Raw genomic sequence first — 27,771 nt, 5'->3', positions numbered from 1 at the left:
AGTTGTGTGGAGAATTGAATGGCAGTGGGGGAGGAAGTGTGTTTTGGGGTCTTGTGGGTGGGGAAGGTGTGTGTGTCCGCAGGTACAGAGCAAGCTCTGAGGAGCGATGCCTGCGGGCCCCCCTCTGCGGCAATTACCCCTGGCAGCCGGTGGTAACTGGAAATTGGAGCTCGTCGGTGGAGGGTCTGGTTGGGCGCCGCGGGGTGAGGAAGTCCCCCGGTGACCCGTGTTGCTGCGCGAAAGCAGGAGGCAAAGGAGCCTGGTGTGTGTGGAGACCCTCACCGGCGAGGTAACGGCGGAAAGGGGCTGTTGGGCTGTCATGGGGCCAAGAGGTAAAGGGGGGGGGGGCAATGAATTTGTAAGTCGGTTGACTTGTTTTTGGGACTGCGGGCACCACAGCCTGATGCGCCCCCACCATCTTTTGTGCGGTACCTCCCCGCTGCCTAGTTGAGGAATGCACACACACGTGAATGACATCAATGCCATGGTCCTGCAGGGGGTGTATTGAAATAAGTGCTTTGTTGATTTTTGAAATGCCTTGATGACCTATGGAATGAGAATGAGTGGTTAAGGGGTCTGTGTTGCATGAATGTGGGCGAAATCCACCGAGCCGTGTCACTCACCTGTAACATCTGGACAGGGCCCGTGGAAATTTAGTGGGATGCATTGGGGATGGCCCCGCAGGTGAGGTTGTGTCTTGTGGCATCCACCGGGGGACGCGGTCTGTAGACCGGGGTATGTACAAAGGTTAGAGTTTTGAGTTTGGAAAGATGGTTAAGTTTTGTGGTTAAGTTAGTGTTGTGTGTTGTTGTTTCCTCCCTCCACAGGAACAACGAAGAAGATGTACATACTTGCATGATGGTTAAGGGGTTCAGCATGTTAAGGAAGTGTAGGTAGGTAGTCCGACTCACTTCCCACAGCCCTTCCTGATTTATTTCATAGGTTAATTAAGTGTGTGACAGTAAGTGTGAAGGCTGGAATGGTAGCCCTGCGGTGAACCTTGCAGGAGCTACGGTTCCAGGGGGGGGGCTGTGTTATGAATTTGGTAATGCAACATCTAGAGCTAGGTAGATCTGAATAGGTAGGTATTCGGCTGTCGTGACAGGGACTCTACATGTAATAAGTTATTGATGTTCAGGCGGTTGTCGGGGTAAGATGTATGAGTGTGGATCTACCTGGAGATTCGAGTGTTAAATAGTGAGGGATTAAAGGTAACGCCCCTGTGAGTCTCACCTAGTAGTCAAACCTTTGTCCATTATGGCACTGCAAACCACATAAACATTAGTTAGGTCCTTAGCGCAACATTAAATAATCCCCTTTCCCTGACAAGGACTTCGTATTAAATTGACAGGAAACCAGGTCAAAAACACCGCCACGATTGGCCGCCACCGTGTGCACCTCCAAAGGCCTACAAACCTGGCCGGCACGTGTTATGCCAGGACCGCAGGGTCGCGTAACGGGGGAGATGTCAGGAGTCGCGGGAGGCTTTGATTGGCTGAGGAGTGCGCAATGTGACGTCATCGGCCACCAATATAGGCGACGGTCGGACGCCATTTCAGGAGTTGAGTTGAGTTGAGTTGAGTTGAGTTGAGTTCGTGGCAGACGCAGGCAGGCACCAGTTGAGTTGAGTTGAGTTCGTGGCAGGCACTGGGAGATGCAGGCAGGCACCAGAGAGTTGAGCGGTGGTGGAGAGTTAGAGAGGACACGCCATTCCAGTCGCAGTTCGAGTGCAGTTCAGGTTGTAGGGAGTCGCAGGAGACACACGAGAGCACACCCAGTTGGCACTGAGCAGTTCGTTGGCACTTGGCTGCCAGCACTCCCGCGTCGAGTCGAGTGGAGTTGAAAGGAGTCCTTCCTGTCCCTGGTCAAGTGGAGCCGCTGGCCTGCGTCGGACGCGTGGTGCTTGGAGCGAGGGGCCTCGTGGTGTGCGATCGGGCCGGAAGGAGCGGTGCTGGACACCAACAATACAAGACGACAAAGACAGATAAGCCCGATCTCCGCGTATATTTTGAACGACGGGACGTGTTATTTTCGTGATTAATCTCCCTCGTTTGTGTTTGCTGTCGGTCGTGTGGGGACGTCCCGATTTAGGTTTATTAGAGTTATTAGATTTACCGGCGGGCTTTTTCACTGGCTTTACTTTTCCTAATAAACCCTTATATTACTTTTTGTACATAATATCTGAACGCAGTTTTCCTGGGTGTTTGATTTTAATAGATAAGGTTGCGGAGCCTTCGCTGCGGCCCGCCATTCCGCGCGTTGGTGTTGAACTTGAGTCCGCCATTGAGTGTTCGCCTCGGGAGTTAAAGTCTCGCAAATCGGTCATCCGTAACTGTGGTGTTAACCACGGTTACGCGACAATACTTTTGTCGTCATACAATGGGACATGATAAGCACGTTCAAAGAATAACTCGATGTTGTCTTTCCCGATATCCAATTCACAATGGAAGAAGAAGCAAATCAACAACTTCCATTTTTGGGTGTTTTGGTTTTCCAGCAATTTGGGAAACTGCAGACAACCATATACAGGAAGGCAACCAATACCAGTCAGATTCTGCATTACGGTAGTAACCATCCTATGGCTCATAAACGACGATGCTTGTGAGCACTATTCCAACGGGTCGAAACACACTGCAGCAACTCGGAAGCAAAAAAAGAAGAAGAACCTTCTACGAAAGTTATTCCATTCAAATGATTACCCCAATGGTTTTGTGAATAAGTGTACGCGGAGGAGAGTAAATGGTGGACCCACATAACCCAAACCAAAGTTTTGGCGTGCCCTCCCATACGTGACAAACATATCAGAAGCTACTGCTCACCTGCTGGCCCCGTTTGAAGTTGGGATTGCACATGGACCTGAGGCTACCATTAAAGGCAGAATCATGCAACCAAAAGACGGATTGAATCGGAGGACAAATCGTCCGTCATCTATAAAATAAATCGCAGCAACTGCGCAGCTCACGACACTGTGGAGACTTCTAAAATATTAAATACAAGGCTTTATGAACATCCGTTAGCCGTACGTAGGAAGGAACCTCTCTCCCAGGTCGCATCACACATCAGGCAAGACCATCAATTGATGTTCAGTATGGCGGAGGTGATAGGACAAGCGAACAACTGAACGTCCAGACAATTGCAAGAGGCCTGGTATTCAAAAAGAAATTCAATCAACAGACATGTCGATCTACATCCGGCTTACCAAGCATTAGGTTATCAGCTTAAACAGCGGCAAACACACTGAACACATTTAATTACGAACACCTGTGCATCAAAGGAGCAATCAGTCAATTGCTAAAGTGACGCCAACACAGGTATTAATAATCAGGATGATTAATCTCTCAACGCTGTTTAGAAATGGCACCCGGATGTGTTTTTTTAATTCTGTCTCCGACGACGAGTGAAAGCTCCAAACATCAGACCTTAACCTTTGTCCCAGTGATCGATTTCATTTGGTCCTCAAGTATGGTTCCTCGGACACAAGCCTTTTCATATACAGTGAAACCTTGACTTACGAGTGCACCAACTTACGAGTTTTCCGAGATACGAGCCGTCGCTCGGTCGATTTTTTGCTTTGTGATGCGAGCCGAGATCTGAGTTACGAGCGAGCGAGCTTGGATATAAAACACGTAATCGTCGAAAAACATGAGCGAGGTGTGCGTGTTGTCGACTTGGCGAGGCAGTACGATCGTAGTACTTCTACGATATGTACGATTTTGAAGCAGAAGGAGTCGATAAAGGCTATAACGCCAGCCAAGGGCGTGAAGATTATTTCAAAGCTCCGGACCTCTGTCCATGAAGAGATGGAGAAGTTGTTGTTTGTGTGGTTGACGGAGAAACAGCTCGCAGGAGATACCGTGACCGAGAGCATCATCTGTGAGAAGGCACGAGACATTTACGGGGATTTGGTGCAGCAGACGGCGGGAACATCAACGGACGAGGTATCGGAAGAGTCATTCAAAGCCAGTCGGGGATGGTTTGATAATTTTAAGAAGAGGACCGGCATTCACTCCGTCAAGCATGGTGAGGCAGCAAGCTCGGATGTGAAGGCAGCTGAAGATTTTATTATAACTTTTGCCGAACTGATAGAAGCCGAAGGATACATCCCCCAGCAAATCTTCAACTGTGATGAGACAGGGCTCTTCTGGAAAAAGATGCCGAGGAGGACGTATATAACGGTAAATACACTTAATAAAACCAGTTTATTTCTTTACATTCTCTTTTATTATGTACAGTATATACGAGGTCGTGCTTGTTTATACATTATTTGTTATTTATAAAGTACATTTTTCTTATTTAAAAACACGTAACAAAAAAAATTGGTGTGGTTTTTGGGGGGCTGGAACGGATTAATAGCATTTCAATTCATTTTAATGGGGAAATTTAATTTGAGAAACGAGCAAATTGAGTTACGAGCTCGGTCACAGAACGAATTAAACTCGTAAGTCAGGGTTTCACTGTATATATATATATATATATATATATATATATATATATATATATATATATATATATATATATACAGTGGAACCTTGACTTACGAGTTTAATTCGTTCTGTGACCGAGCTCGTAACTCAAATTGCTCGTTTCTCAAATCAAATTTCCACATTAAAATGCATTGAAATGCTATTAATCCGTTCCAGCCCGCCAAAAACCACACCAATTTTTTTTAAAATATACAGTATATATAAAAATATCTCGCGCTTTATATTTCACCTGTATGCAGCATACAAGTTGGCAGGATGGCCTGGACTGGAGGTACGCACACTTGACTCTAAAGTCTAAACTGTCCAGCCTGGGTTTGAATCCCGACCCAGCGAAACCTGTCATGGGTGAATCACAGGCAGGGTGATTCATCAATGTGTGTACCGCTAAACTGGGCGCCCCGTTTGCGTCCCATTAGTTGTTGGATGTTAAGGATCTCACCGTGTTTTCCACAAAGAGAAGGCGAGCTATCGCCGGCACTCTGAACAAGTTGTGGCCTGGCATGCTCTTCTCCTCTGCCGTTATATACGTCCTCCTCGGCATCTTTTTCCAGAAGAGCCCTGTCTCGTCACAGTTGAAGATTTGCTGGGGGATGTATCGTTCGGCTTCTATCAGTTCGGCAAAAGTTATAATAAAATCTTCAGCTGCCTTCACATCCGCCTCACCAAGTCGACAACACGCACACCTCGCTCATGTTTTTCGACGATTGCGTGTTTTATATCCAAGCACATCATCCTCTTCTTCTTCTCAGTACCCGTGTTTTCCACAAAGAGAAGGCGAGCTATCGCCGGCACTCTGAACAAGTTGACGGCAGAGATACTGTACTTGCACGGCAAGATAACCACGTGACCAGAACCCACCTGGTGGCGTAAACTCAAAATAACCAACATGCGAAAACAAAAATGCAGCGCTATACGACAGAGATACTGTACTTGCACGGCAAGATAACCACGTGACCAGAACCCACCTGTTGGCGTAAACTCAAAATAACCAACATGCGAAAACAAAAATGCAGCGCTATACGACAGAGATACTGTACTTGCACGGCAAGATAACCACGTGAACAGAACCCACCTGGTGGCGTAAACTCAAAATAACCAACATGCGAAAACAAAAATGCAGCGCTATATGACAGAGATACTGTACTTGCACGGCAAGATAACCACGTGACCAGAACCCACCTGGTGGCGTAAACTCAAAATAACCAACATGCGAAAACAAAAATGCAGCGCTATACGACAGAGATACTGTACTTGCACGGCAAGATAACCACGTGACCAGAACCCACCTGGTGGCGTAAACTCAAAATAACCAACATGCGAAAACAAAAATGCAGCGCTATACGACAGAGATACTGTACTTGCACGGCAAGATAACCACGTGACCAGAACCCACCTGGTGGCGTAAACTCAAAATAACCAACATGCGAAAACAAAAATGCAGCACTATACGACAGAGATACTGTACTTGCACGGCAAGATAACCACGTGACCAGAACCCACCTGGTGGCGTAAACTCAAAATAACCAACATGCGAAAACAAAAATGCAGCGCTATACGACAGAGATACTGTACTTGCACGGCAAGATAACCACGTGACCAGAACCCACCTGGTGGCGTAAACTCAAAATAACCAACATGCGAAAACAAAAATGCAGCGCTATACGACAGAGATACTGTACTTGCACGGCAAGATAACCACGTGACCAGAACCCACCTGGTGGCGTAAACTCAAAATAACCAACATGCGAAAACAAAAATGCAGCGCTATACGACAGAGATACTGTACTTGCACGGCAAGATAACCACGTGACCGGGTGGCGAAAGCTCGTAACTCAGATCTCGGCTCGCATCTCAAAGCAATAAACCGCCCGAGCGACGGCTCGTATCTCGAAAAACTCGTAAGTTGGGGCACTCGTAAGTCAAGGTTCCACTGTATATATATATATATATATATATATATATATATATATATATATATATATATATATATATATATATATATATATATATATATATATATATATATATATATGAATGAATGCATGAATGAATGAATATATCAAATCCCCCCCACATCTCGATGGAATTTAGATCCGTGCTTTGACTTGGCCATTCCAGAACCCTCCATTTCTTTCTTCCGGGCTTTGACTTGGCCATTCCAGAACCCTCCATTTCTTTCTTTTCAGCCATTCCTTGATGGATTTACTGGTATGTTTAGTGTCATTGTCATGTTGCAAGGTCCATCTTCGGTTGAGCTTCAACTTTCCGACAGATGGCCTCACATTATCCTCAAGCACCCTCTGGTACAATGAAGAATTCATAGTGGATGATATGATGGTGAGCTGCCCAGGCCGTGATGCACCAAAGCTACCTCAAACCATAATATTTCCACCACCATGCTTTACAGTTGGTATCAGGTTCTTGTGGTCAAATGCTGTCTTTGGTTTTCGCCAAACATGTCTTCTGGTACTGGAGCCAAATAGCTCTACCTTTGACTCATCTGTCCAGAGCACATTGTTCCAGAAGTGCTGGTCTTTGCTTAGGTGTTCATTGGCAAACTTTAGTGTTACCCTGATGTTTTTTCTGGACAGCAAAGGTTTCCTCCTGGCACACCTCCCATGCAGATCAAATTTGTGCAGTCTCTTTTTAATGGTAGACTCGTGCACTTTGACATCAACAGTGGCAACAGCTACGTGTAGGTCCCGTGATAACATTCTGGGGTTCTTAGAGACTTCTTTCAGCATCTTGCGGTCTGCCCTCGGGCTGAACTTGCTGGGGCGGCCTGGCCTGAACAAGTTGGCAGTTGTTTGGAATCTTCTCCACTTGTAGATGATCTTCCGGACAGTCGAATGATTGATTTCAAATTGTTTGGAGATCTTTTTAAATCCCTTCCCCGACTCGTAGGCATCTATAACCTTCTTTCTGAAGGCCTAAGAGAGCTCTTTTGATCGAGGCATGGTGACGCCACACACTTCAACAACAAAGAGCAAACCAAACTAAATGTCTGAGGTTTAAATAAGACAGGTTCCTCCCAGATCCTCTCTAACGATGTTCTAATCATTTGCACCTGAGCTGGTGCAGCTGATTCTAATTTTAGGTATTTGAAGTAGTGATAAATGTAGGGGCGTACTTACTTTTTCCACATGCGAAATTTGCATTTATGTTTATTTAAATTATACAATGGACTACAAAATAATAATAATAATAATAATAATAATAATAATAATAATACATTTATTTTGTATAGCGCTTTTCAAGAAACCCAAAGACGCTTTGACATAGTACGTAAAACAAAGACAAAAATACATAATTAAATAACCAAACAGAAAGGAAGGAGAAGGAGAAGAGACGGTCAGGGGTTGAATGAGGTGTTGAACAGGTGGGTCTTGAGTGATGATTTGAATGTGGTGAGTGAGGAGGAGTCTCTGATGGTGTGAGGTAGTGAGTTCCAGAGTGTGGGAGCAGCGCTGGAGAAGGCCCTGTCCCCCTAGGATCTGAGTTTGGTCCGGATGGGGGGGGGGGGGGCACAGGAGGTTGGCAACAGCAGAGCGGAGGGTGCGGATGGGAGTGTGTCTGGGGAGGAGGTCAGTCGGGTAGGATGGGGCCAGGTTATGGAGGGCTTTGTAGGTCAGGAGGAGGATTTTGTACTGGATTCTCTGGGAGATGGGGAGCCAGTGGAGCTTGTGAAGGACGGGAGTGATGTGGTCCCGGGCCCGGGAGTGGGTGAGTAGACGGGCAGCGGAGTTCTGAATGTATTGAAGTTTATTGATGATATTTGAGGGTGAACCATAGAGGAGGCTGTTGCAGTAGTCCAGACGGGAAGTGATGAAGGCGTGGATGAGGGTTTCTGCAGCTGCGGAGGAGAGGGATGGACGGAGACGGGCGATGTTTTTCAGATGAAAGAAGGCTGTCTTGGTGATCTGTTTGGTGTGTTTGGCGAAGGAGAGGGTTTGGTCAAAGATGATGCCAAGATTCCGGATGTGAGGGGAGGTGGATACTGGGATACCGTCGATGTTGAGGGTGAACTTGTGGGTGGATTTGGTGAGCGTTTGTTTTTAGTCCAATAATGATTATTTTGGATTTATCACAGTTTAGTTTGAGGAAGTTGATTTGAAGCCAGGATTTTATTTCAGTGATGCAGTTTGTCAGGATAGAGTGGGTGATGGAAATTCACTTGGCGGAAATGAAAAGCTGGATGTCATCGGCAAAGCAGTGGAATTGGAGACCATGACGACGGATTAAGTGACCAAGGGGGAACAGGTACAGGATGAAGAGGCGGGGACCGAGAACTGAACCTTGGGGGACACCTTGGGGGAGGGGAGCAGTGGGGATTTGCAGTTATTGATGGAGATGAACTGGTGCCTGTCGGAGAGGTATGATTTGATCCAAGAAAGGGCAGTGCCAGTGATGTTAAAGGTGGTTTCAAGTCGCATAAGGAGGATGATGTGATTGATGGTGTCAAAGGCGGTGCTGAGGTCGAGAAGGATGAGAATGTTGAGGTTACCGGCGTCGGAGGAGAGGAGAAGGTCATTGGTGATTTTGAGGAGTGCAGTTTCCGTACTGTGGTTGAGGCGGAATCCGGATTGGAATGTTTCATACAGGTTATTGGCAGAGAGGTGATGTTTGAGTTGAGTGGCTACAGCGCGTTCCAAAACTTTTGACAGAAAGGGTAGGGTGGAGATGGGTCTGAAGTTATTTGGGGTGTCAGGGTTGAGTCCAGGTTTTTTCACAATGGGGGTGACAGCAGCGATTTTGAGGGATGGTGGGACGATGCCAGTAGACAGGGAGGAGTTTATCGTTGCAGTGATAAATGGAGAGAGAGCAGGAAGGCAAGCCTTAACAAAGCTGGAGGGGATGGGGTCCAGAGTGCAGGTGGCAGTTTTCATTCCCGTGAGGAGTTCAGAGAGGTCAGTAGGGGAGACTGGGGAAAAGTGAGATAGGGGTTGGCAGGATAAGGGGGGGGGGGGGGGGCAGATGGTTTGAGGGGGAGCACGTGCGGTGGTGGTTAGGCTGCTGTAGATGTTGTCTATCTTGCTTTGGAAGAATGAAAGGAAAGAAATGCAGTTGTCGACTGTGAATGACTGGGTGGTGGTATCCAGGGGGCTGAGGAGTTTGTTTATTGTGGAGAAGAGTGCTTTTGGGTTTCCGGAGCCAGAGTGGATTATTTGAGAGTAGTAGGTGGAGCGGGCGTGGGAGAAGGCATCTTTGTAGTGCTGCAGGTGGTCTTTGTAGGCTTGGGAGTGGATTGTGAGACCTGTTTTATTACTGAGTCTTTCAAGTTGGCGGGCACGGGTTTTCATCAGGCGGAGTTCAAGGGTAAACCAGGGAGCAGAATGGGTGAAGGAAACCGTTTTGGTTTTTATAGGCGCAAGCTGGTCGAGGCAGGAGGAGAGAGTGTGGTTGTAGTCGTCAGTGAGGCCAGAGGGGCTGTGCAAATCAACGAAGGGAGAGGTGGACATTTTTTCGGAGAGGGAAGATGAGAATGAGGTAGGTGAAAGAGTTTAGCTTACGGAAGTTGATTATACGTTTTTGCCTTGGTGCTGGGGTGGGAATGTTGATGGTCATAGTAATGGCTAGGTGATCGGAGAGGGTGAGGTCAGAGCCAGAGAGATGGTGTAGATTTAGTCCAATAGAACAGACAAGGTCCAAAATGTGACCACGGTTATGGGTGGGAAAGTTGACATGTTGAGTGAGGTTAAAGCAATTTAGAATATCAATGAAGTCAGCGGTTATTGTGGAGTCAGTGGAGTCCATGTGGATATTGAAATCACCGAGGAGGAGGGTTGAGGGGGAGAAGGAACAGAGCTGGGTCAGAAAGTAAGAGAAGTCAGACAGGAATGATGGGTGTGGTTTGGGAGGGCGGTAGACAACTGCCATGACTGACTGTGTGTGACCAGAAAGTTTAAAAGCCAGGTGTTCAAATGATGGAGCAGATGAGATGGAGATGAGGCTGGTCTTGATGTCCTGTCGGTGTATTCCAGCAATTCCACCACCTCGGCCCTCCGAGCGTGGTTTATTGATGTATGAGTAACCATTGGGTGTAGTGAGGTTGAGTGAGAGGTAGTCCAGAGGTTGTTGCCAGGTTTCAGTCAGACAGAGAAAGTCCAGTTTATTGTCCAGAATGAAGTCGTTCAGGATGTGGCTTTTATTGTTAAGGGACCGGGTATTGAACAGAGTAAGCTTCATATTGCTTTGTATGGTGTGGATGGACTCAGGTGATTTTGCCAGGGCTTGCAGACAGGGCGCGCGTTCGTGTATGTTGTTGTGATGACGTAATCGACGGGTGAGAGTGCGCTCAGCTGACCAGAGTGAGGGGATGGAGTGACCTGTCTGGGAGTAAACAAACTTGCGACCGGAGCCTCTATCGATGTATCTGGGTCTTCGTAGGAGTCCGTGGTTTTTGATGACAGAGATGCATGGCGGAGTGAAGTGGTTGTTGAGTTGAAGAAGCCTAGTGGCGGAGTACCTCAGTGCCATGCCAGGCAGGAGCGAAGGGGCACAGAGCCCGGAGAGGTCAGCCGGCAGCCGCATACAAACAATGTAAATGTTTCATGATATTTGTTGTTATATTATATCACCTTTATCGATCAATATTGTTGAAATGAAGATCAAATAGCTGTATGTTGAAATATGTTGAAAAAGTCAAAACTTTACATGGGGTGTCCTTACTTTTTCACATGACTGTATATACAGACTTGGCATTTAATATGGAATATTTTTTTTGTGGGGGTGAAATTACTTTTCAAGATGTCTTAGAACCAAAAGATCATTGGAATTATGTTGAAACTATTCCAGATTTTGTTAATGTGACCTTTAAAAGAAACAAAAACCACATTTGACATTTCGAAACAAATAAATTGATCCTTGAAAGTGATGTAAACCGATATCGAACTCAATTCACGGCCAGTACTGTGTTAAACTTCTGTACGTTTTCCAGAAGTATCTCTTTATTTTGCACATTAGCCAAATTTTTTTTCAACAAAAACAAAAGCTAAATTATGACTGGGATTACGGACAGTAAAATTACAGTTCAGTACTTCGTGTAACCCCCACGAGCATTCAGGAGAGCACGTACACGTCGAGGCATGCTGTTCGCGAGATTTGCCAAGGTTTGGACAGGAATCGCTTGCCATGCAGTGACAATAGTCTGCTGCAATTCACGCGCAGAGGTGGGCTGCTGGTCCAAGTTGTCGATTTGACGCGTTAATTCTGCCCACAAGTTCTCTATCGGATTCATATCCGGGGACATGGCAGGCCACTCCATATGCTCTACACCACGGTCAGCAAGAAAGTGTAGGATCATGCGAGCACGATGAGGCCATGCATTGCCATCTTGGAAGACAAAGTTTCCTCGAAAGGCTGCACGAGCAAATGGAAGCAATGTTTCTTCCAAAATGACCCTGTACTTGAACTGGTTCAGGTTTCCATTCAGAACAACCAGGTCAGTTTTGCCCCCTGCATGAAAAGCAGCCCAAACGGTCACCCCACCACCTCGGACTCTTGGCACTATACAATCTTCGTTGTGGGCTTCATGCACTTGTCTGCACACTCGGACGCGGCCATCTTGACGATAGACCAGAAATCTAGACTCGTCACTGAAGGTCACGTGATTCCAGTGTCCTGGCTGCCATTGACGGTGCTCTCTGGCCCACTGCAATCGGCGCTGGCTGTGTTGTCTGGTCAGGCGTGGCTTTCTCAGGGGACGCCTGGCACGATAGCCTGCTTGAACCAGTCGTTGGTTGACTAGCCTTCTGGATACAGGCACATTTGTCAGTTGCTGCCACTCAGCCCTAAGCCGATTAGCTGACTTGGTACGGCCATTGCAGACTAACCGGTGCAGCTGGCGATCATCTCTCCTTGTGGTTCTGCGTGGACGCCCTGGCCTCGGTATTGGAGTAGGGACACCCCTCTGAGCATTTCGTTTCAGGATCTTTGACACCTGACCTTGAGTGATGCCATACTGCCGAGCAATAGCACGCTGTTTCATGCCAGAATTTCGTAAAGCCACCACTCCATGACAAACAGCATTGTCAAGTTGACGGACCATCTCCAGAGGAAGCGGCAATAACTTTTGTAGACATGCAGCAGTTGTTTTCCACTAATACAGAATGCAACAACCGTTATATACCCGATTGTGAAGCCAATCTTCAAATGTACCTGTCCTTTCATTTTGTCATGCCACCTGTGATATAATCCTGTTATTGACTTCTTGCTGCGAAAGACAATCAGTGACATGGTTCTTTCAACAAAGACATCACCGAAGGGTAAAAGAAACTCACCAGATTGATATACTGAGTTCAAAAAGTAAGTCCAAGTCAAGAAAAAAAAAATATTCCATATTAAATGCCAAGTCTGTATATAGCAATACCCCGGCCTACGTCATCAATTGGTTCCATAAGCCGTGACGTAACTTGGTTTTTGACGTAAACCAGGCGTAATGCCTTAAAAATGCCTTAAAATGAAGACAAACGCCGTAGCTTGAAGTCGCCGGTGCAATTACCCCCAAGAATTAGTTAGCCGCTCCTTCGCGACTTTGTAGCCTGGCATGGTCTTCTCCTCCTGCGAGATAAAGGATTTGTCGGGCATCCTCTTCCAAAAAAGGCCCGTTTCGTCGACGTTGAAGATCTGCTCGGGCAAGAATCCCTCGTCCTCAATGATCTTCTTCAATGTGGCAGGAAATTCCTCGGCGGCTGCGGTGTCGGCAGCTGCAGCTTAGCCCTGAATCTTGACGGTGTGCAAGCTGAAGCGCCGTTTAAAGCGTGCAAACCATCCAGAGCTTGCAACGAAGGTTGTGTCCTTATCCTCCGGGTACTTCTTCTGAAGATCCTGGAACAAAGACTTCGCCTTCTCCTGTATCAGCAGCTGGCTCGTTGGTATGCGTTCATGGGTCTGGCATTCGATCCACAACGAAAGGAGTCTCTCCATCTCGTCGAAAATCTGACCCCTCTTCACATTCATGACAGCAGTCTTCGCCGACGGCGCTTTTTCAGTGACGTATGCGAGAATACGTTCCCTATCATGAATGATGGTCGATACCGTCGACCGTGGCAGCCCTAAGGCATGCGCTATCACCGACACCTTTTCACCTTTTAATCAGATTTAACTTATCTTCCATCGTAACCACATTACGCTTGGAAACACTAGCACTATCCTTCTTAGGACCCATTGCTAACACAGACACAGTAAAGGAATAATCACAAAAATAACAGCGAAAGGCAAAGCAAGCACGCAACCGCAGCACAGGACAAAATGCATATGGCGTCGCCTTTGTTTTGAATGAGAACCAGCAGCTACGCGTACGTATACTGTACGTACATTTAAAAAATATTTTTAATGTGCTTTTTATAGTATTTTAAATTGTTTTTTTAGCTTATTTTATTGTTACATTTTTAGTACTATTTTATTTATTTTAAATGTATTTTTAAGGAAAAATTGATTTTTTTCACGTCCTCCTATTACGATTCGGATTATATTTTTAATGATACAATTTTAATGTATAGTAATACATACAACATAGAATTGCAGTTTGATTATTAACAGTCCATTAAGATATGACCTTGGCTGACAGTATGACCTCGAGGTACCCACACTTTCCTCTAAGCTGTCTCGCCTGGGTTTGAATCCCTGCACAGCTATAAACTATCATCCCGGTGTTTCACAGACTGGGTGAATATTCAATGGTGTGCTGTCCCTCCGATGGACGTTTTATGGGCGTCCCATCTTCTGAAATTAGTTGATGGAAGTTAAAGATCCCTACGCACGGGGTCCTCCATGAAGAATGGGCGAGCTATCGCCAGCACCCTGAACAAATTACAAATTCCTGTCCCAACTACCTGCTGGGAAGGCAATGGCAAACCATATGACATAACAATTGTTCAGGAAGTTGCTTTGGTGGCACAGACACTCAGTAACGAGTATGCTCCATCAAATTTTAAAATAAAAGAAACTGAATAGCAAAAGCAAACAAAAAAAACGGAAAAGCAAATTAAAGCCATTTAAAAAAAAGGATAGAGCACAGCCATATAGAGAGGGGAAGGGGAGTGGGGGAAGGATGGGAGTAGGGGAGGGAGGGGAGTGGCCAATAGGGGAGGGAGAGTGAAGTAGGGGAGAGAGAGAAGTGTGGGAGACAGGGGAGGGACACAAGAGTGGGGAGAGAGAAGGGAGTGGGAAAGGGAGGAGAGAGAGAGGGATACTTTTGCTCGCTTTTCCTGTCACTTGGAACGGGCACTCTTCCTCGTGTCAATATACAATAGTACAAATCTAGCATCCACAAGCATATGTTTCATCCACATCCACAGGTGGGTAATGAAAGAAAAATAATGAGGGCGATAAACCTTTTATGTACGTAGGTGTTGTGACTCAGCACCATAGCATGCAACCAATCACAAGACAGAGTGGGGCAAATGGGAAACCAGACAGCAATGGAGATGCACCCGAGCATGTGAAAAGGTCTTGTGGTTAAAAGGCGATGGAGTTTCAGTGGGTGCAGTCGAAATGAGAGACCATTAGAAGAAGGCTATGGACACCACTTGAAAGCTTGGAGTGAAAAGCACAAGGGGAAGTGTGAAACAACACCGACTTATAGGGGGAGCAATCTTTCGTAACATTTTGGATGAAGGCCTTGAAGGCATTTGCAAGCCGAGGAAAGCAGAAAAAGGACATGGTGGTACAGAGAACACCCGCAGCCTGTTTTGGAGGCCATCTTTTAGATACGATCTACCCAAAAAGGTTATTGGCGATCGTGAGGTGAAAACCTGGACCCTTTTCCCAAAGGATGAACTACTAAACGACTTCTTTCTGGAAGAACAAGGTGAGGGAATGAGTCTTTCCTGCATTACAATAAATGTTCCAAATAGATAACCATTTCATAATTTCTCCAGATGGGTAGAGAGGGAATGATAGAGAGGGATTAATCGATAAACTCCAGATTGGTAGAGAGGAGTAAGGAAAATAGTACATAGAGCTTGGAAACAGTGTTAGCCGCTGTTAGCCGCAGGGTTTGCACAAGACAGCAGAAGGCATGAAGGTCAAATGGTAAGGAATGAGTCTCAAACATGCTATCCAGAGATCGAGATAGTTTACCAGTGTGTCCAATACCAATTTGACTCGTGTAATTGTCCCATGCATCATTTTGGAAGTTCGCTGAAGACAGCTTGAAAGACAGACTTCAAAAGTAAGAGATGTTGGGAGTCAAAGGGAGCCGAGGAAGAGCAGGGAAGGTTGGGATGGGAAGTTAGACATCCAGCATAATAAGTGTCATGTTTTGGCAAAAATACAAATAAGACAGACCAGACTAGGTGGTGTAATGGTTATGGCATCCGCTCCGGGTCTGGGTGGTTGGTGGTTCAAACCCCACCAGCCGAGTCATACGAAACACTTTTTTAAAATGCTATGTGCTGCTTCTTTACATGACGTTCAGCATCTAACAAGATGGAGCACGGAAAATCCCCAGAGGTTGTCATTAAGAAATTCCTTCTTATGAAATGCCCCGCTGAGTGCGGTGAGAAAGGTGCCACCATTGTTGTGACGTCGCTGGTACCCAGAGTGCCCTGGGAAGTGACAGCACTTCCCCCAAGCTCAGTGTCTGTGTTTGTCACATCTAGCAGTCCTGTGTTGTGTTTTGCGTATTCGTCTGTATGTCGATGTGTGAGAGACGTGTTTGTGGCAGCTCCACAACGAGCCTTAGATCGTGTTTATAAAAAAAAGTATCTTCAACACAAACCTCTGCACAATTGGATGTTTCCTGTTTCTGTCTCTGTAGATCCTCCTCATTGTCTTTTGGTTTGTTATGAAATGTGACACTCTTCACCTGCTTATAATCCTAGGAAATATGCACGCACGCACACACACACACACACACACACACACACACACACACACACACACACACACACACACACACACACACACACACACACACACACACACACACACACACACACACACACACACACACACGTTATTATGCTTATGGATTACAACAGCACGAAAAATATTAAATCAAACCTCACATTTCCATACTATATAAATTAATGTACATAATGAAGAGATTTATTAGGGCAAACTACAGCAGGGGCCAAGATGCATCCGTTTAAAATTGCTAGCCACTTGAAGCAAGGAAATAGTTACCATAGAGCATAATGGTAACAATAAGGATGTTATATGTACGTGGATGATTTGGCAAAGCTCAATCCCAAATCGAAGAGTTTCTCATTTAATTTTGCATCTCCTTTTCTTGCATTGTTACGTTGGCAGTGGCTTTTTAGTTAGCCTCTCTCTGATGTTCACATTTCAAGACATGTTTTGCAGCATTGAGCGTCAACATGTGTGGCAGTGAGGTCTATTTATCTAGAACCATTCTTTTGGAATATGTAGTAATCCCATGAAAGAGAGGGGGTGGGGAGAGCAGCAGCAAAAGGAGCAACAGGATCAGCAGGAGAAACAGGATCAACGGCCGCAGCCACATCCGGAGCAAAAGCAGGGAGAGTCAAAGGTTCCAAAATTATTACAATTTGGCTGAGATTGTCACGATGTCCCCTTCATACGAGTCATCTGTAATCAATGCACATTCTGACCAATCATGTTCCTGAACGTGTGTATTTTCTCAAATATACTATGGAAAATGCTCACTTTTTTTTTTTCATTTCCCTTTCACCCAACGTGTTCTCTTCCTTTTTTCAGGTTTTTAACACTATTTTTGTTGCCATATTTTTCTTTCCACTGCATTACAATTAGTGACTGTATGTTTTGTATCATATTAGTTATTGCACATCGATATTTGTTTTTTGGTTTAATTACTACTAGCATTGAACCTGTCACTTCGCTGATGATAGTTGAACAATATAACCTATACATCGTTAGGGGAATGACATTTAGGGGCTAACTTTGCATAGGGTAGGTTAGTTATTTCCCATAATCATCTGCATAAACGTCCTTTGTTCTATTGCAATGTATTGGAGCAAGCCCTTTGTTATCGGTCATTTATCTCCTTTTCAATCGACTTGGATGGCCATCTAGTACATATTTGGGCAGGAAACGTCGGGTTGCCACACCATCCTTCTGGAGCATCTGTGTGAGAAACCAGCGGGTGGAACCTCAAACCATCAAACTGGGCTAGGTAGCAATAGGAACTGAGAGGGGAGGGGCTAAATGCGTCCCGGCAGAGGGCGGGGACAAACTCTATAAAAGGGGGCACAACCAGTGTGGGAGGGGGGGAGAAGCCCGAAACATCGAGGGGAGGGGAGAGGGAGGAGAGGGGGGTGGGGGGATGAGGCTGCGTGCGAGACTGTGGGGGTCCCCCCCCCCTCCCCTCAACAACATTACTCCAGTGATGCACTCCACCAAGCCCCACCCTGCTAGCCACGCCCACGACCTTTTTCTCAGGCCGGATCGCTGGGGTATTTTCTGTCTTGTCAATCCATTGCTATTGTCTATCTCTCATGGAAAGACTGAGCCCAATAAGTTAGATGGGTGAGGAACAGCCATTAGTTTGTTGTTTTGTGGACACGTTTACAGAAAGGGATAAGTGATAGTCACTGTTTATTACTGATTGTAGTTGCTTCATTTGGATTCCTGCCCCCCTGTTCCTCATTACATTATAAAACCACTTTGTCTCTGGGGGATTTTGGGGAGGTTCTGATCACAGTTTCAATGATGCAAGTTCATTAAAGGACAAATTGGATAGACTCCTCTCGGCCGTTAAAGATCTGAGGACAAAATGAGGACAGAACTGCAAGCCAAAACGTGGGTGAGCCTCGTCTGGCCGGCGGAATCATTGACGGATGTGCGGAGTGGGCAGTAGAGACTGGCGGACGGTCAGGCCGGGATAATAGGGGGGAATCCAGTAAATGGTTAAGGCCGCACTAAGGGCTGCCCGGGGAATAGTAAAAAGAGGCACAGTGGGGAGAAAAAGGAACAAAGACAGAACTAATTTAAAACAGATAGAATTGGGAAAAAAAAAATGCCGGAAAGAGGTCAAGTATAGCGTTAGAGCACGACATGGGGAAAAAACAAGATCGAACAGGGGAGAACAATAAATAGGAATATGGTGGCCAGGGCTTGAAGGTTGAGAGGGGAGTTAGAATGGGCCCTGCTGAGGAGGTAAATGGACATACAGGTGCAGAAAGTCGTGCTGGAGGAGCCACGTGATCGGGGAGTACCAGCCATTGCCGCAACAAAGAAAAAACCAGGTACAGAAAGACACAGGATTATGGTGTGATTGGGGAGCAGGTCCAGTTAATGGCAGCCTGGAAGGGCACTCCTCTCGTAGAGGTGTGCGAGCCGGTGCACTTTTTTGTACACCGCTCCTTGCCTCTTCCATCCCCAGGCGCTGCATGACGCCTTCGCCGGGCACCGAAGGGGGCCCGACGATGATACGTGCTAAAAGGGAGTACTCAGTTTTCACACTGGTTATTTTCTTTCTTTGTATCTTGCTTGTTTGTTTGTTTGTCCGGGCGATATCTCAGCCATTCTTTGAGCTATGAAGCTGAAAGTTTGGCACAATAGTGAGCAAGTGCTTTGGAAAAAACAGTGTTTTTTGACTAATCAATTATTTGATCAATTACTTAATTACTATCGATTTATAAAGTACATATTTATTTCCTCTCTCATCTGGGCAATATCTCAGGCACCTTTTGAATTAGAAAGCTGATATTTGGACCCGACAATGACCAAGTGATTTGGCTGTAAAGGGTATTTTTAATTTATTGATCAATCGATTAATGATTTAATTATTCGATTAATGACTTAGTTAATTTAAAAAAAAAGTTAGATTCAGATGAAACGGTGGTGGTTTAGGTATTCTATTAGCCAATTGATTATTTTATGATTATTGTTTATTTATTTTCTTTCTCATCTGGGCAATATCTCAGGCACCTTTTGAGCTCGGAAGCTGATATTCAGACAAGACAGTGACCAAGTGATGTGGCTATGAAGGATATTTTTGATTTATTGATTAATCAATAATTTTTTTTCTTTTGATTAATGACATTTAATTTTCAAAAAGTTATAGCTTCGGATGAAACACTGGTGGTTGAGGTATGCTATTAGCAAATTTATTAAGAAATTATTTTCCGATCATTAAAAAAAAAAAAATTATTATGCACTTAATCAATCAATTATTGTACACCTCTCCCTCCCAAGGAGAGCTCGGCGGGTGAAGTACCAACCGAGAATGAAGGTGTGGAGGTTGAAAGAGGTGACAGTAAGGGAGGCATTAAAAGAGAGGCTGAGTAGGGTAGAGGATGATGTGGTTGAGCTTGAAAGTGGTTGGATGTCAATGAAAGCTAGTCTGTTGGGAGCCGTTGGTGAGGTATGTGGATGGACAAAAGGACCACCGAGGCACTCGGAAACATGGTGGTGGGATGTTGAGGTTGGAAAGAGGATTGACGAGAAGAGGAAGAAGTTCAAAGAGTGGCAGAAGGCGAAGGGTACGGGAGCAGAAACAGCAGAGCATGAAAGTTATAAGGCAGCCAGGAAGGCTGCAAAGAAAGAGGTAGCAAAGGCGCAGGAGGCATGTAGGAAAATGTTCGGAGAACGCTTGGATTCGGAAGAGGGTCAGAAAGCAGTATTCAGGATTGCAAAGCAGATAGCGAAAGAGAGGTGTGATGTGATGGGGGTGAGTTGCTTGAAGGATGAAGTGGGACAAATCGTTGTCGACCCAGATGGAATTAAAGGAAGATGGAAAAGATATATGGAAATGCTGTTGAATACAGAGAATGAATGGGATGGCAACATAGAGAGTAACCCAGTTTTAGGACCGGCAGAGAAGATAACTGAGAAGGAAGTTGAGGAAGCGATAAAAGCAATGAAGAGTGGAAAAGCGGGAGGGCCGACGGGAGTTGTGGGAGATATGTTGAAGGCAGCAGGAAGTTGGGGTGTGAAGAGAATGACAGAGATCTGTAATCTGGTGGTGAAAGAAGGCCGCATTCCAGTGGATTGGGAACTGAGTACCCTCGTCCCTCTATACAAGGGGAAAGGTGACCCTCTGGAGTGTGGCTTGTACCGAGCGATAAAGTTATTGGAGCATGGAATGAAGGTATTGGAAAGGGTGTTGGAGAGGAGGATAAGGAAGAAAGTGAAGATCGACGAAATGCAGTTTGGATTTATGCCAGGAAGAGGAACGACAGATGCGCTTTTCATTGTGAGGCAGTTGCAGGAGAAGTACATGGATAAGAGGAAGAAGTTGTTTTTTGGGTTTGTTGATCTGGAGAAAGCATTCGATAAGGTTCCACGCAAAGTATTGACATGGGCATCGAGGAAGTTAGGAGTGGAGGAATGGTTGATCAGAGTAGTGATGGCAATGTACAAAAGAGCACGCACAGCTGTAAGGACGAAGGACGGGAACAGTGGTGAGTTTGAGGTGAAGGTGGGAGTGCATCAGGGTTCGGTACTAAGTCCACTACTATTTGTAGCTGTGATGGAGGTGCTGGCTCAGACCGTAAAGGAGGGTTTACCGTGGGAGTTGTTGTATGCAGATGATCTGGTGTTGATTGCGGAAAGTATGGATGGACTGAAGGAAAAGATGAACAAGTGGAAGGAATGTATGGAGACAAAAGGTCTGAAGGTGAATATCGGAAAGACAAAGGTGATGGCAAGTGGTAAAGCATGTGGTGAGGTGGAAAGAACTGGGAAGTGGCCGTGTGCTGTGTGCAGGAAGGGTGTCGGAGTGAACTCCATTCAATGTACAATGTGTGCTGAGTGGGTTCATCAAAAATGTAGTGGTCTGAGAGGGTCATTAACCAGTGTGGCAGCTACATTCAAATGTAAGGTGTGCACAGAGGGAGCTGCAGATGGAGGAAATGTTGAGTTGGATCTTGGAGACGGCGTGAAGCTGGAAGGTGTGAAAACATTTTGCTACCTCGGAGACATGCTGAATGGAGAAGGTGGATCAGACTCGGCAACGGTTGCTCGAGTGAGATGTGCATGGAAGAAGTTTCGGGAACTGAGTGGCGTGCTGATGAGGAGGAGAGTGTCGCTGAAGCTGAAGGGAAAGGTGTATGCTGCATGTGTGAGAAGTGTTATGATTTATGGGAGCGAGACATGGGTAATGAACGTAGAGCAGCAACGAAGGCTGGAAAGGGTGGAAATGTGAATGGTTCGATGGATGTGCGGAGTATCGTTGAGAGAGAGGAAGACAAATGATGAATTGCGAAAGATGATGGGAATATTGCCTGTGATTGATGCTGTGAAGAGGAACAGGTTGAGATGGTTTGGTCATGTATTGAGGAAGGATGAAAGTTACTGGTTGAGAAGAGTGATGGAAGTTAATGTAGAAGGAAGTAGAGGACGGGGAAGACCGAGAAAGACTTGGCTAAAGATGGTGGAAGAAGAAATGCGGGCAAGGGGGTTAACAAGGAGAGATGCAGAAAATAGGGCAAAATGGAGAAGATTGTCATGGGGACCGCAAGGCTAACCCCCGCTCTAGCAGGGAACATGGACTTAAAATGCATGTTGTTGTTGTTGTTGTCTCCCTCCCAATACCGTCTTAATGTGCTGCACGGTGGTATCGCCGAGCACCAAAGGCTCCCCGGCAATGCTGCACACGAGAAGATGTTATTTATTTATTTGGCATGGGAGTAGTGTAAGGTATATGTCGGGATATGCTCCACAGGTTGGTCGGAGCGATGAAGAGAAGGACAAGTTCTGGTGTGCGATAGAGAAGCTGATGGAAAACGTGAAAGATGAGGAAGTTGTTGTGGTAGGAGACCTAAATGGACATGTGGGAAGGAGTATGGAAGGTTTTGAGGGAGTTCATGGGGGTTACGGATATGGTGTGAGAAATGGAGAAGGTGAAAGGATTTTGGAGTTTGCTGATGGAGCTGTTTGTTGATTTGTAATACTCAGTTCCAGAAAGAGGACAATAAGCTTGTGACATACACGTCAGGTGGGTCGACGACAACGTTGACTACCTGATGGTGCGTAGGCGAGATAGGGGGCACCTCCGGGACACAAAGGTGATCCCGGGGGAGGAGGCTGTTTCACAGCACCACATAGTTGTCTGCGACATAAGGGTGAAAGGTGCGAGGAGAGCTCGGCGGGTGAAGTATCAACCGAGAACGAAGGTGTGGAGGTTGAAAGAGGTGACAGTAAGGGAGGCATTAAAAGAGAGGCTGAGTAGGGTAGCGGATGATGTGGTTGAGCTTGAAAGTGGTTGGATGTCAATGAAAAATAGTCTGTTGGGAGCCGTTGGTGAGGTATGTGGATGGACAAAAGGACCACGGAGGCACTCGGAAACATGGTGGTGGGATGATGAAGTTGGAAAGAGGATTGACGAGAAGAGGATGAAGTTCAAGGAGTGGCAGAAGGTGAAGGGTATGGGGGCAGAAAAAGCAGAGCATGAAAGTTATAAGGCAGCCAAGAAGGCTGCAAAGAAAGGTAGCAAAGGCGCAGGAGGCATGTAGGAAAATGTTCGGAGAACCCGTGGATTCGGAAGAGGGTCAGAGAGCGGTATTCAGGATTGCAAAGCAGATAGCGAAAGAGAGGTGTGATGTGATGGGGGTGAGTTGCTTGAAGGATGAAGTGGGACAAATCGTTGTAGACCCAGATGGAATTAAAGGAAGATGGAAGAGATATATGGAAATGCTGTTGAATGCAGAGAATGAATGGGATGGCAACATAGAGAGTAACCCAGTTTTAGGACCGGCAGAGAAGATAACTGAAAAGGAAGTTGAGGAAGCGATAAAAGCAATAAAAAAAACCACCTTTTAGAGGCCATTTTTCCCCGCAAGCGGGAGTTGGCCTTTTTCGGGAACTGTGGTTGTTGTTGTTTTTCGGTCCCCTTTTTGAAGCAATGTTTTACGGCCGGATGCCCTTCCTGACGCCAACCCTTTTTGCCGCCTTTAACGACAAGCAGGGCATTACCAGTGAACTGGTACTCAATTTGCCGACCTCGGAAGGATGACAGGCTGAGTCAACCCCCCTGGCGTTAATTCAGCGATTGACCGGGATTCGATAAATGAATTCGGGAAGCGATAAAAGCAATGAAGAGTTGAAAAGCGGGAGGGCCGACGGGAGTTGTGGGAGATATGTTGAAGGCAGCAGGAAGTTGGGGTGTGAAGAGAAAGACAGAGATCTGTAATCTGGTGGAGAAAGAAGGCCGCATTCCAGTGGATTGGGAACTGAGTACCCTCGTCCCTCTATACAAGGGGAAAGGTGACCCTCTGGACTGTGGCTTGTATCGAGCGATAAAGTTATTGGAGCATGGAATGAAGGTATTGGAAAGGGTGTTGGAGAGGAGGATAAGGAAGAAAGTGAAGATCGACAAAATGCAGTTTGGATTTATGCCAGGAAGAGGAACGACAGATGCGCTTTTCATTGTGAGGCAGTTGCAGGAGAAGTACATGGAGCAGAGGAAGAAGTTGTTTCTTGGGTTTGTTGATCTGGAGAAAGCATTTGATAGGGTGCCATGCGAAGTAGTGACATGGGCATTGAGGAAGTTAGGAGTGGAGGAATGGTTGATCAGAGTTGTGATGGCAATGTACAAAAGAGCGCGCACAGCTGCAAGGACGAAGGACGGGAACAGTGGTGAGTTTGAGGTGAAGGTGGGAGTGCATCAGGGGTCGGTACTAAGTCCACTACTATTTGTAGCTGTGATGGAGGTGCTGGCTCAGAACGTAAAGGAGGGTTTACCGTGGGAGTTGTTGTGTGCAGATGATCTGGTGTTGATTGCAGAAAGTATGGATGGACTGAAGGAAAAGATGAACAAGTGGAAGGAATGTATGGAGACAAAAGGTCTGAAGGTGAATATCGGAAAGACGAAGGTGATGGCAAGTGGTAAAGCATGTGGTGAGGTGGAAAGAACTGGGAAGTGTCCGTGTGCTGTGTGCAGGAAGGGTGTCGGAGTGAACTCCATTCAATGTACAATGTGCGCTGAGTGGATTCATCAAAAATGTAGTGGTCTGAGAGGGTCATTAACCAGTGTGGCAGCCACATTCAAATGTAAGGTGTGCACAGAGGGAGCTGCAGATGGAGGAAATGTTGAGTTGGATCTTGGAGACGGCGTGAAGCTGGAAGGTGTGAAAACATTTTGCTACCTCAGAGACATGCTGAATGGAGAAGGTGGATCAGACTCGGCAACGGTTGCTGGATTGAGATGTGCATGGAAGAAGTTTCGGGAACTGAGTGGCGTGCTGATGAGGAGGGGAGTGTCGTTGAAGTTGAAGGGAAAGGTGTATGCTGCATGTGTGAGAAGTGTTATGATTTATGGGAGCGAGACATGGGTAATGAACGTAGAGCAGCAACGAAGGCTGGAAATGCAAATGGTTCGGTGGATGTGTGGAGTATCGTTGAGGGAGAGGAAGACAAATGATGAATTGTGAAAGATGATGGGAATAGAGCCTGTGATTGATGCTGTGAAGAGGAACAGGTTGAAATGGTTTGGTCATGTGTTGAGGAAGGATGAAAGTGACTGGTTGAGAAGAGTGATGGAAATGAATGTAGAAGGAAGTAGAGGACGGGGAAGACCGAGAAAGACTTGGCTAAAGATGGTGGAAGAGGAAATGCGGGCAAGGGGGTTAACAAGGGGAATATGAATGAATGAATGAATGATCGTTTTAAGGCCATTTTCCCCGCTAGAGTGGGGGTTAGCCTTGCGGGCCCCATGACAATCATGGTTCCCCATTTGAGGCAATGTTTTTATGGCTGGATGCCCTTCCTGATGCCAACCCTTGGTCGCCTCTTACAATGCGCTGGGATATGGTGTACCTATTCTAAACCGGGGTACACACCGGGATCATTCATCCCAGCAAGCTGGTACTCAATTTGCCGACCTCGGAAGGATGACAGGCTGAGTCAACCCCCTGGCGTTAATTCAGCGATCGATCGTGATTCGAACCCAGGATCCGAGGATGCCAAGCCGGCACCCTAACCGCTAAGCCAACACCAGGCTAGGGTTAACAAGGGGAGATGCAGAAAATAGGGCAAAATGGAGAAGATCGTCATGGGGACCGCAAGGCCAACCCCCGTTCAAGCAGGGAAAATGGCCTTAAAATGCATGTTGTTGTTTGTTGTTGGAGCAGTGTAAGGGGTGTTGCAAATCATTTTACCTTTTTCCCCCCCGAGACATGCTTCCTTTGAATGAATGAATGATCGTTTTAAGGCCATTTTCCCCGCTACAGTGGGGGTTAGCCTTGCGGGCCCCATGACAATCATGATTCCCTGTTTGAGGCAATGTTTTTATGGCCGGATGCCCTTCCTGACACCAACCCTTGGTCGCCTCTTACGATGCGCAGGGATACGGTGTACCTATTCTAAACCGGGGTACACACCGGGATGATGATTCCCGATGATGATGATGATGACTGGTATGATGATTCCTTTGATACAGGTTAAAATAGCCGAGAATAGAATAACGCAAAATCAGGAGCAGTTTAATATTTAGTGATAGGCTATTTTAACGTGCATCAAAGGAAGCATTCCTCGGGGGGGGGGGGGGGGGGGGGGGAAACGGTAAAATGTTTTGCAACACCCTTTACTTTGAATTTATCTGTACTTGTTTTTAATTTTTTCAAACTAAAACATTAAATATACATTTACTGATCAACCACTCCTGTTACATATATATGGAAGTGAGGAGAACATGGTGCTGATGCAGTGTTTGTACACGAGCACATTTCTCTTAAGAAGAAGAAAAAAAAAAAAAAAAAAAACCCAAAAAGAAAAACATCGCCATTATAAATTCGAAGTCAAACTGCACAATTCACAATGTGAAGCACCCTCACTTGGTACGTTTTGATAATCTCTTGGCAGTTTTGTTGAATCCGATTTGAAACTTCTTTGGCTTCAAAAAGCTTGGCAGTTGTGTCATTTAGCTTGTCCTTGGTTTCCTGTTAAAAAATAAAAATGACAAAAATAACAACAATAAAGCATCCTAAAATGCAAAGACTGTCCACGTCCGCTTTGTACTAAAACTAAACTTGATTAAAACAGCAAAAATTGTGTTCTCAGCAAAAAAAAAAAAAGGTTTATTGAAAATTTGATTACAAAGATCAAATGGCAAAAACGTTGTAGACAGACACACTGAAGCTCAAATGTTAAATAAAGAAATAAACACGGAAGCAATTAAAAAAACCCAGCCATCTCATGCAGCACAGAGGTGGTCAGGCTAATAAGTGCTATTTACACTCATTACGGCTTTGCGCTTTGATCCGATTATTAATGAATCTTATCCATATTCTCACAATAAAGCTTTGTTGAAGATTTGAGGACAAAAGCTGAAATGGTATCAAAGTTTCGGCCTGGAAACGGACGGATGAACGCACGCAAAAACATACAACCCTGTCTCCCGTTACGCAGGGGACAGACTGATGATAAAACAACACCACTAACTCAAAATCTGCGATCACAAAGTGATCGCCAAGGGCAAGTAAGCCTCCCCAGCTTACTCTTAGCAATCGCCGGTGACTTATCCTTGGCTCCCAATCCAATGATGGCATTTTGTTTGAACCGCCATAAAACCTTGACCTTCAAAATTTAGGAATAGAGTGTAGATTAAGAAAATGTGAACCCATATACAATCTATACATAAAACACAGTGTCATGAAAATCAACATAATCATAAGACTTCAAACAAACAAACCCCCCCAAAAATACCTATTTTGGGGGGTAACCCCCCCCCCTCCCACCCCGTGTACATCCTCAGACCGAAATTTTTCCAATGCCTTGAAAAAACATTGGTACATCAGGGATGATGAAGGTTGTGGTGAAGTTTCATCAAAATTGTGTGTGTAGGTTCAGAGAAAAAAAGCAAATTCCTATTTTGGGGTGCAAGCCCCCCATAGACCACCTTAGACCCCGCCCTTTTAAATGCCAGGAACAAACTTTGGTTCAACAGGGGTGATGAAGGTTGTGGTAAAGTTTCATCTAAATAGTGCGTGTAGTTTCAGAGGAAAAAGCAAATTCCTATTTTGGGGGGGGTCAAACCTGGATCCACTTTGACCCCTTAAACACCCTGACACCCCGATTTGTTTTTAATGCCGTGAAGAAACTTTAGTCTCAACACAACAAATATCATTTGTGCCAAATTTGGTAGCAATCCATTCAGCGGTTTCGGAGAAGAAGTTTCAAGTGTTTACGGACAGACGGACGGACATTTAAAAAGTTTGTTCACGGCATAAATAAATAAAATAAAAAATAATTTAAAAAAAGATCGGGGTCTAAGGGGGTTTACCGGGGTCAAAGTGGAAGTAGGCTTGCCCGACCCAAAATAGATATTTGCTTCCATCTCTGAAACGACACACACGATTTCGATGAAACTTCACCACAACCTTCATCACCCGTGATGTACCAA

The 27,771-nt window shown here is 45.7% G+C and overlaps 1 protein-coding gene across 3 annotated transcripts in view; it reads right to left on the bottom strand.

Moving 5' to 3' along the window:
- The window catches only part of CCDC186 (coiled-coil domain containing 186), a 188,966-nt gene that overhangs the window by 125,240 nt on the left and 35,955 nt on the right, over positions 1 to 27,771 (bottom strand). For all 3 annotated transcript variants that reach the window (XR_013622393.1, XR_013622394.1, XM_078771761.1), the window contains exons 7-8: positions 26,204 to 26,308; positions 16,207 to 16,305 (exon numbers count right to left, since the gene is read on the bottom strand). Coding sequence is in view for 1 of the 3 variants with exons in the window: in XM_078771761.1 (XP_078627887.1) it covers positions 16,207 to 16,305; positions 26,204 to 26,308 (204 nt within the window). In the remaining 2 variants the exon portion in view is untranslated. The remainder of the gene's footprint in view (positions 1 to 16,206; positions 16,306 to 26,203; positions 26,309 to 27,771) is intronic.

Source organism: Myxine glutinosa, chromosome 2 (assembly GCF_964187855.1).
Source record: "Myxine glutinosa chromosome 2, kmMyxGlut1.1, whole genome shotgun sequence".
Lineage (NCBI taxonomy): Eukaryota > Metazoa > Chordata > Myxini > Myxiniformes > Myxinidae > Myxine > Myxine glutinosa.
Note: the sequence above shows the minus strand (reverse complement) of the source record. Positions and strands in the feature narration are given on the sequence as shown.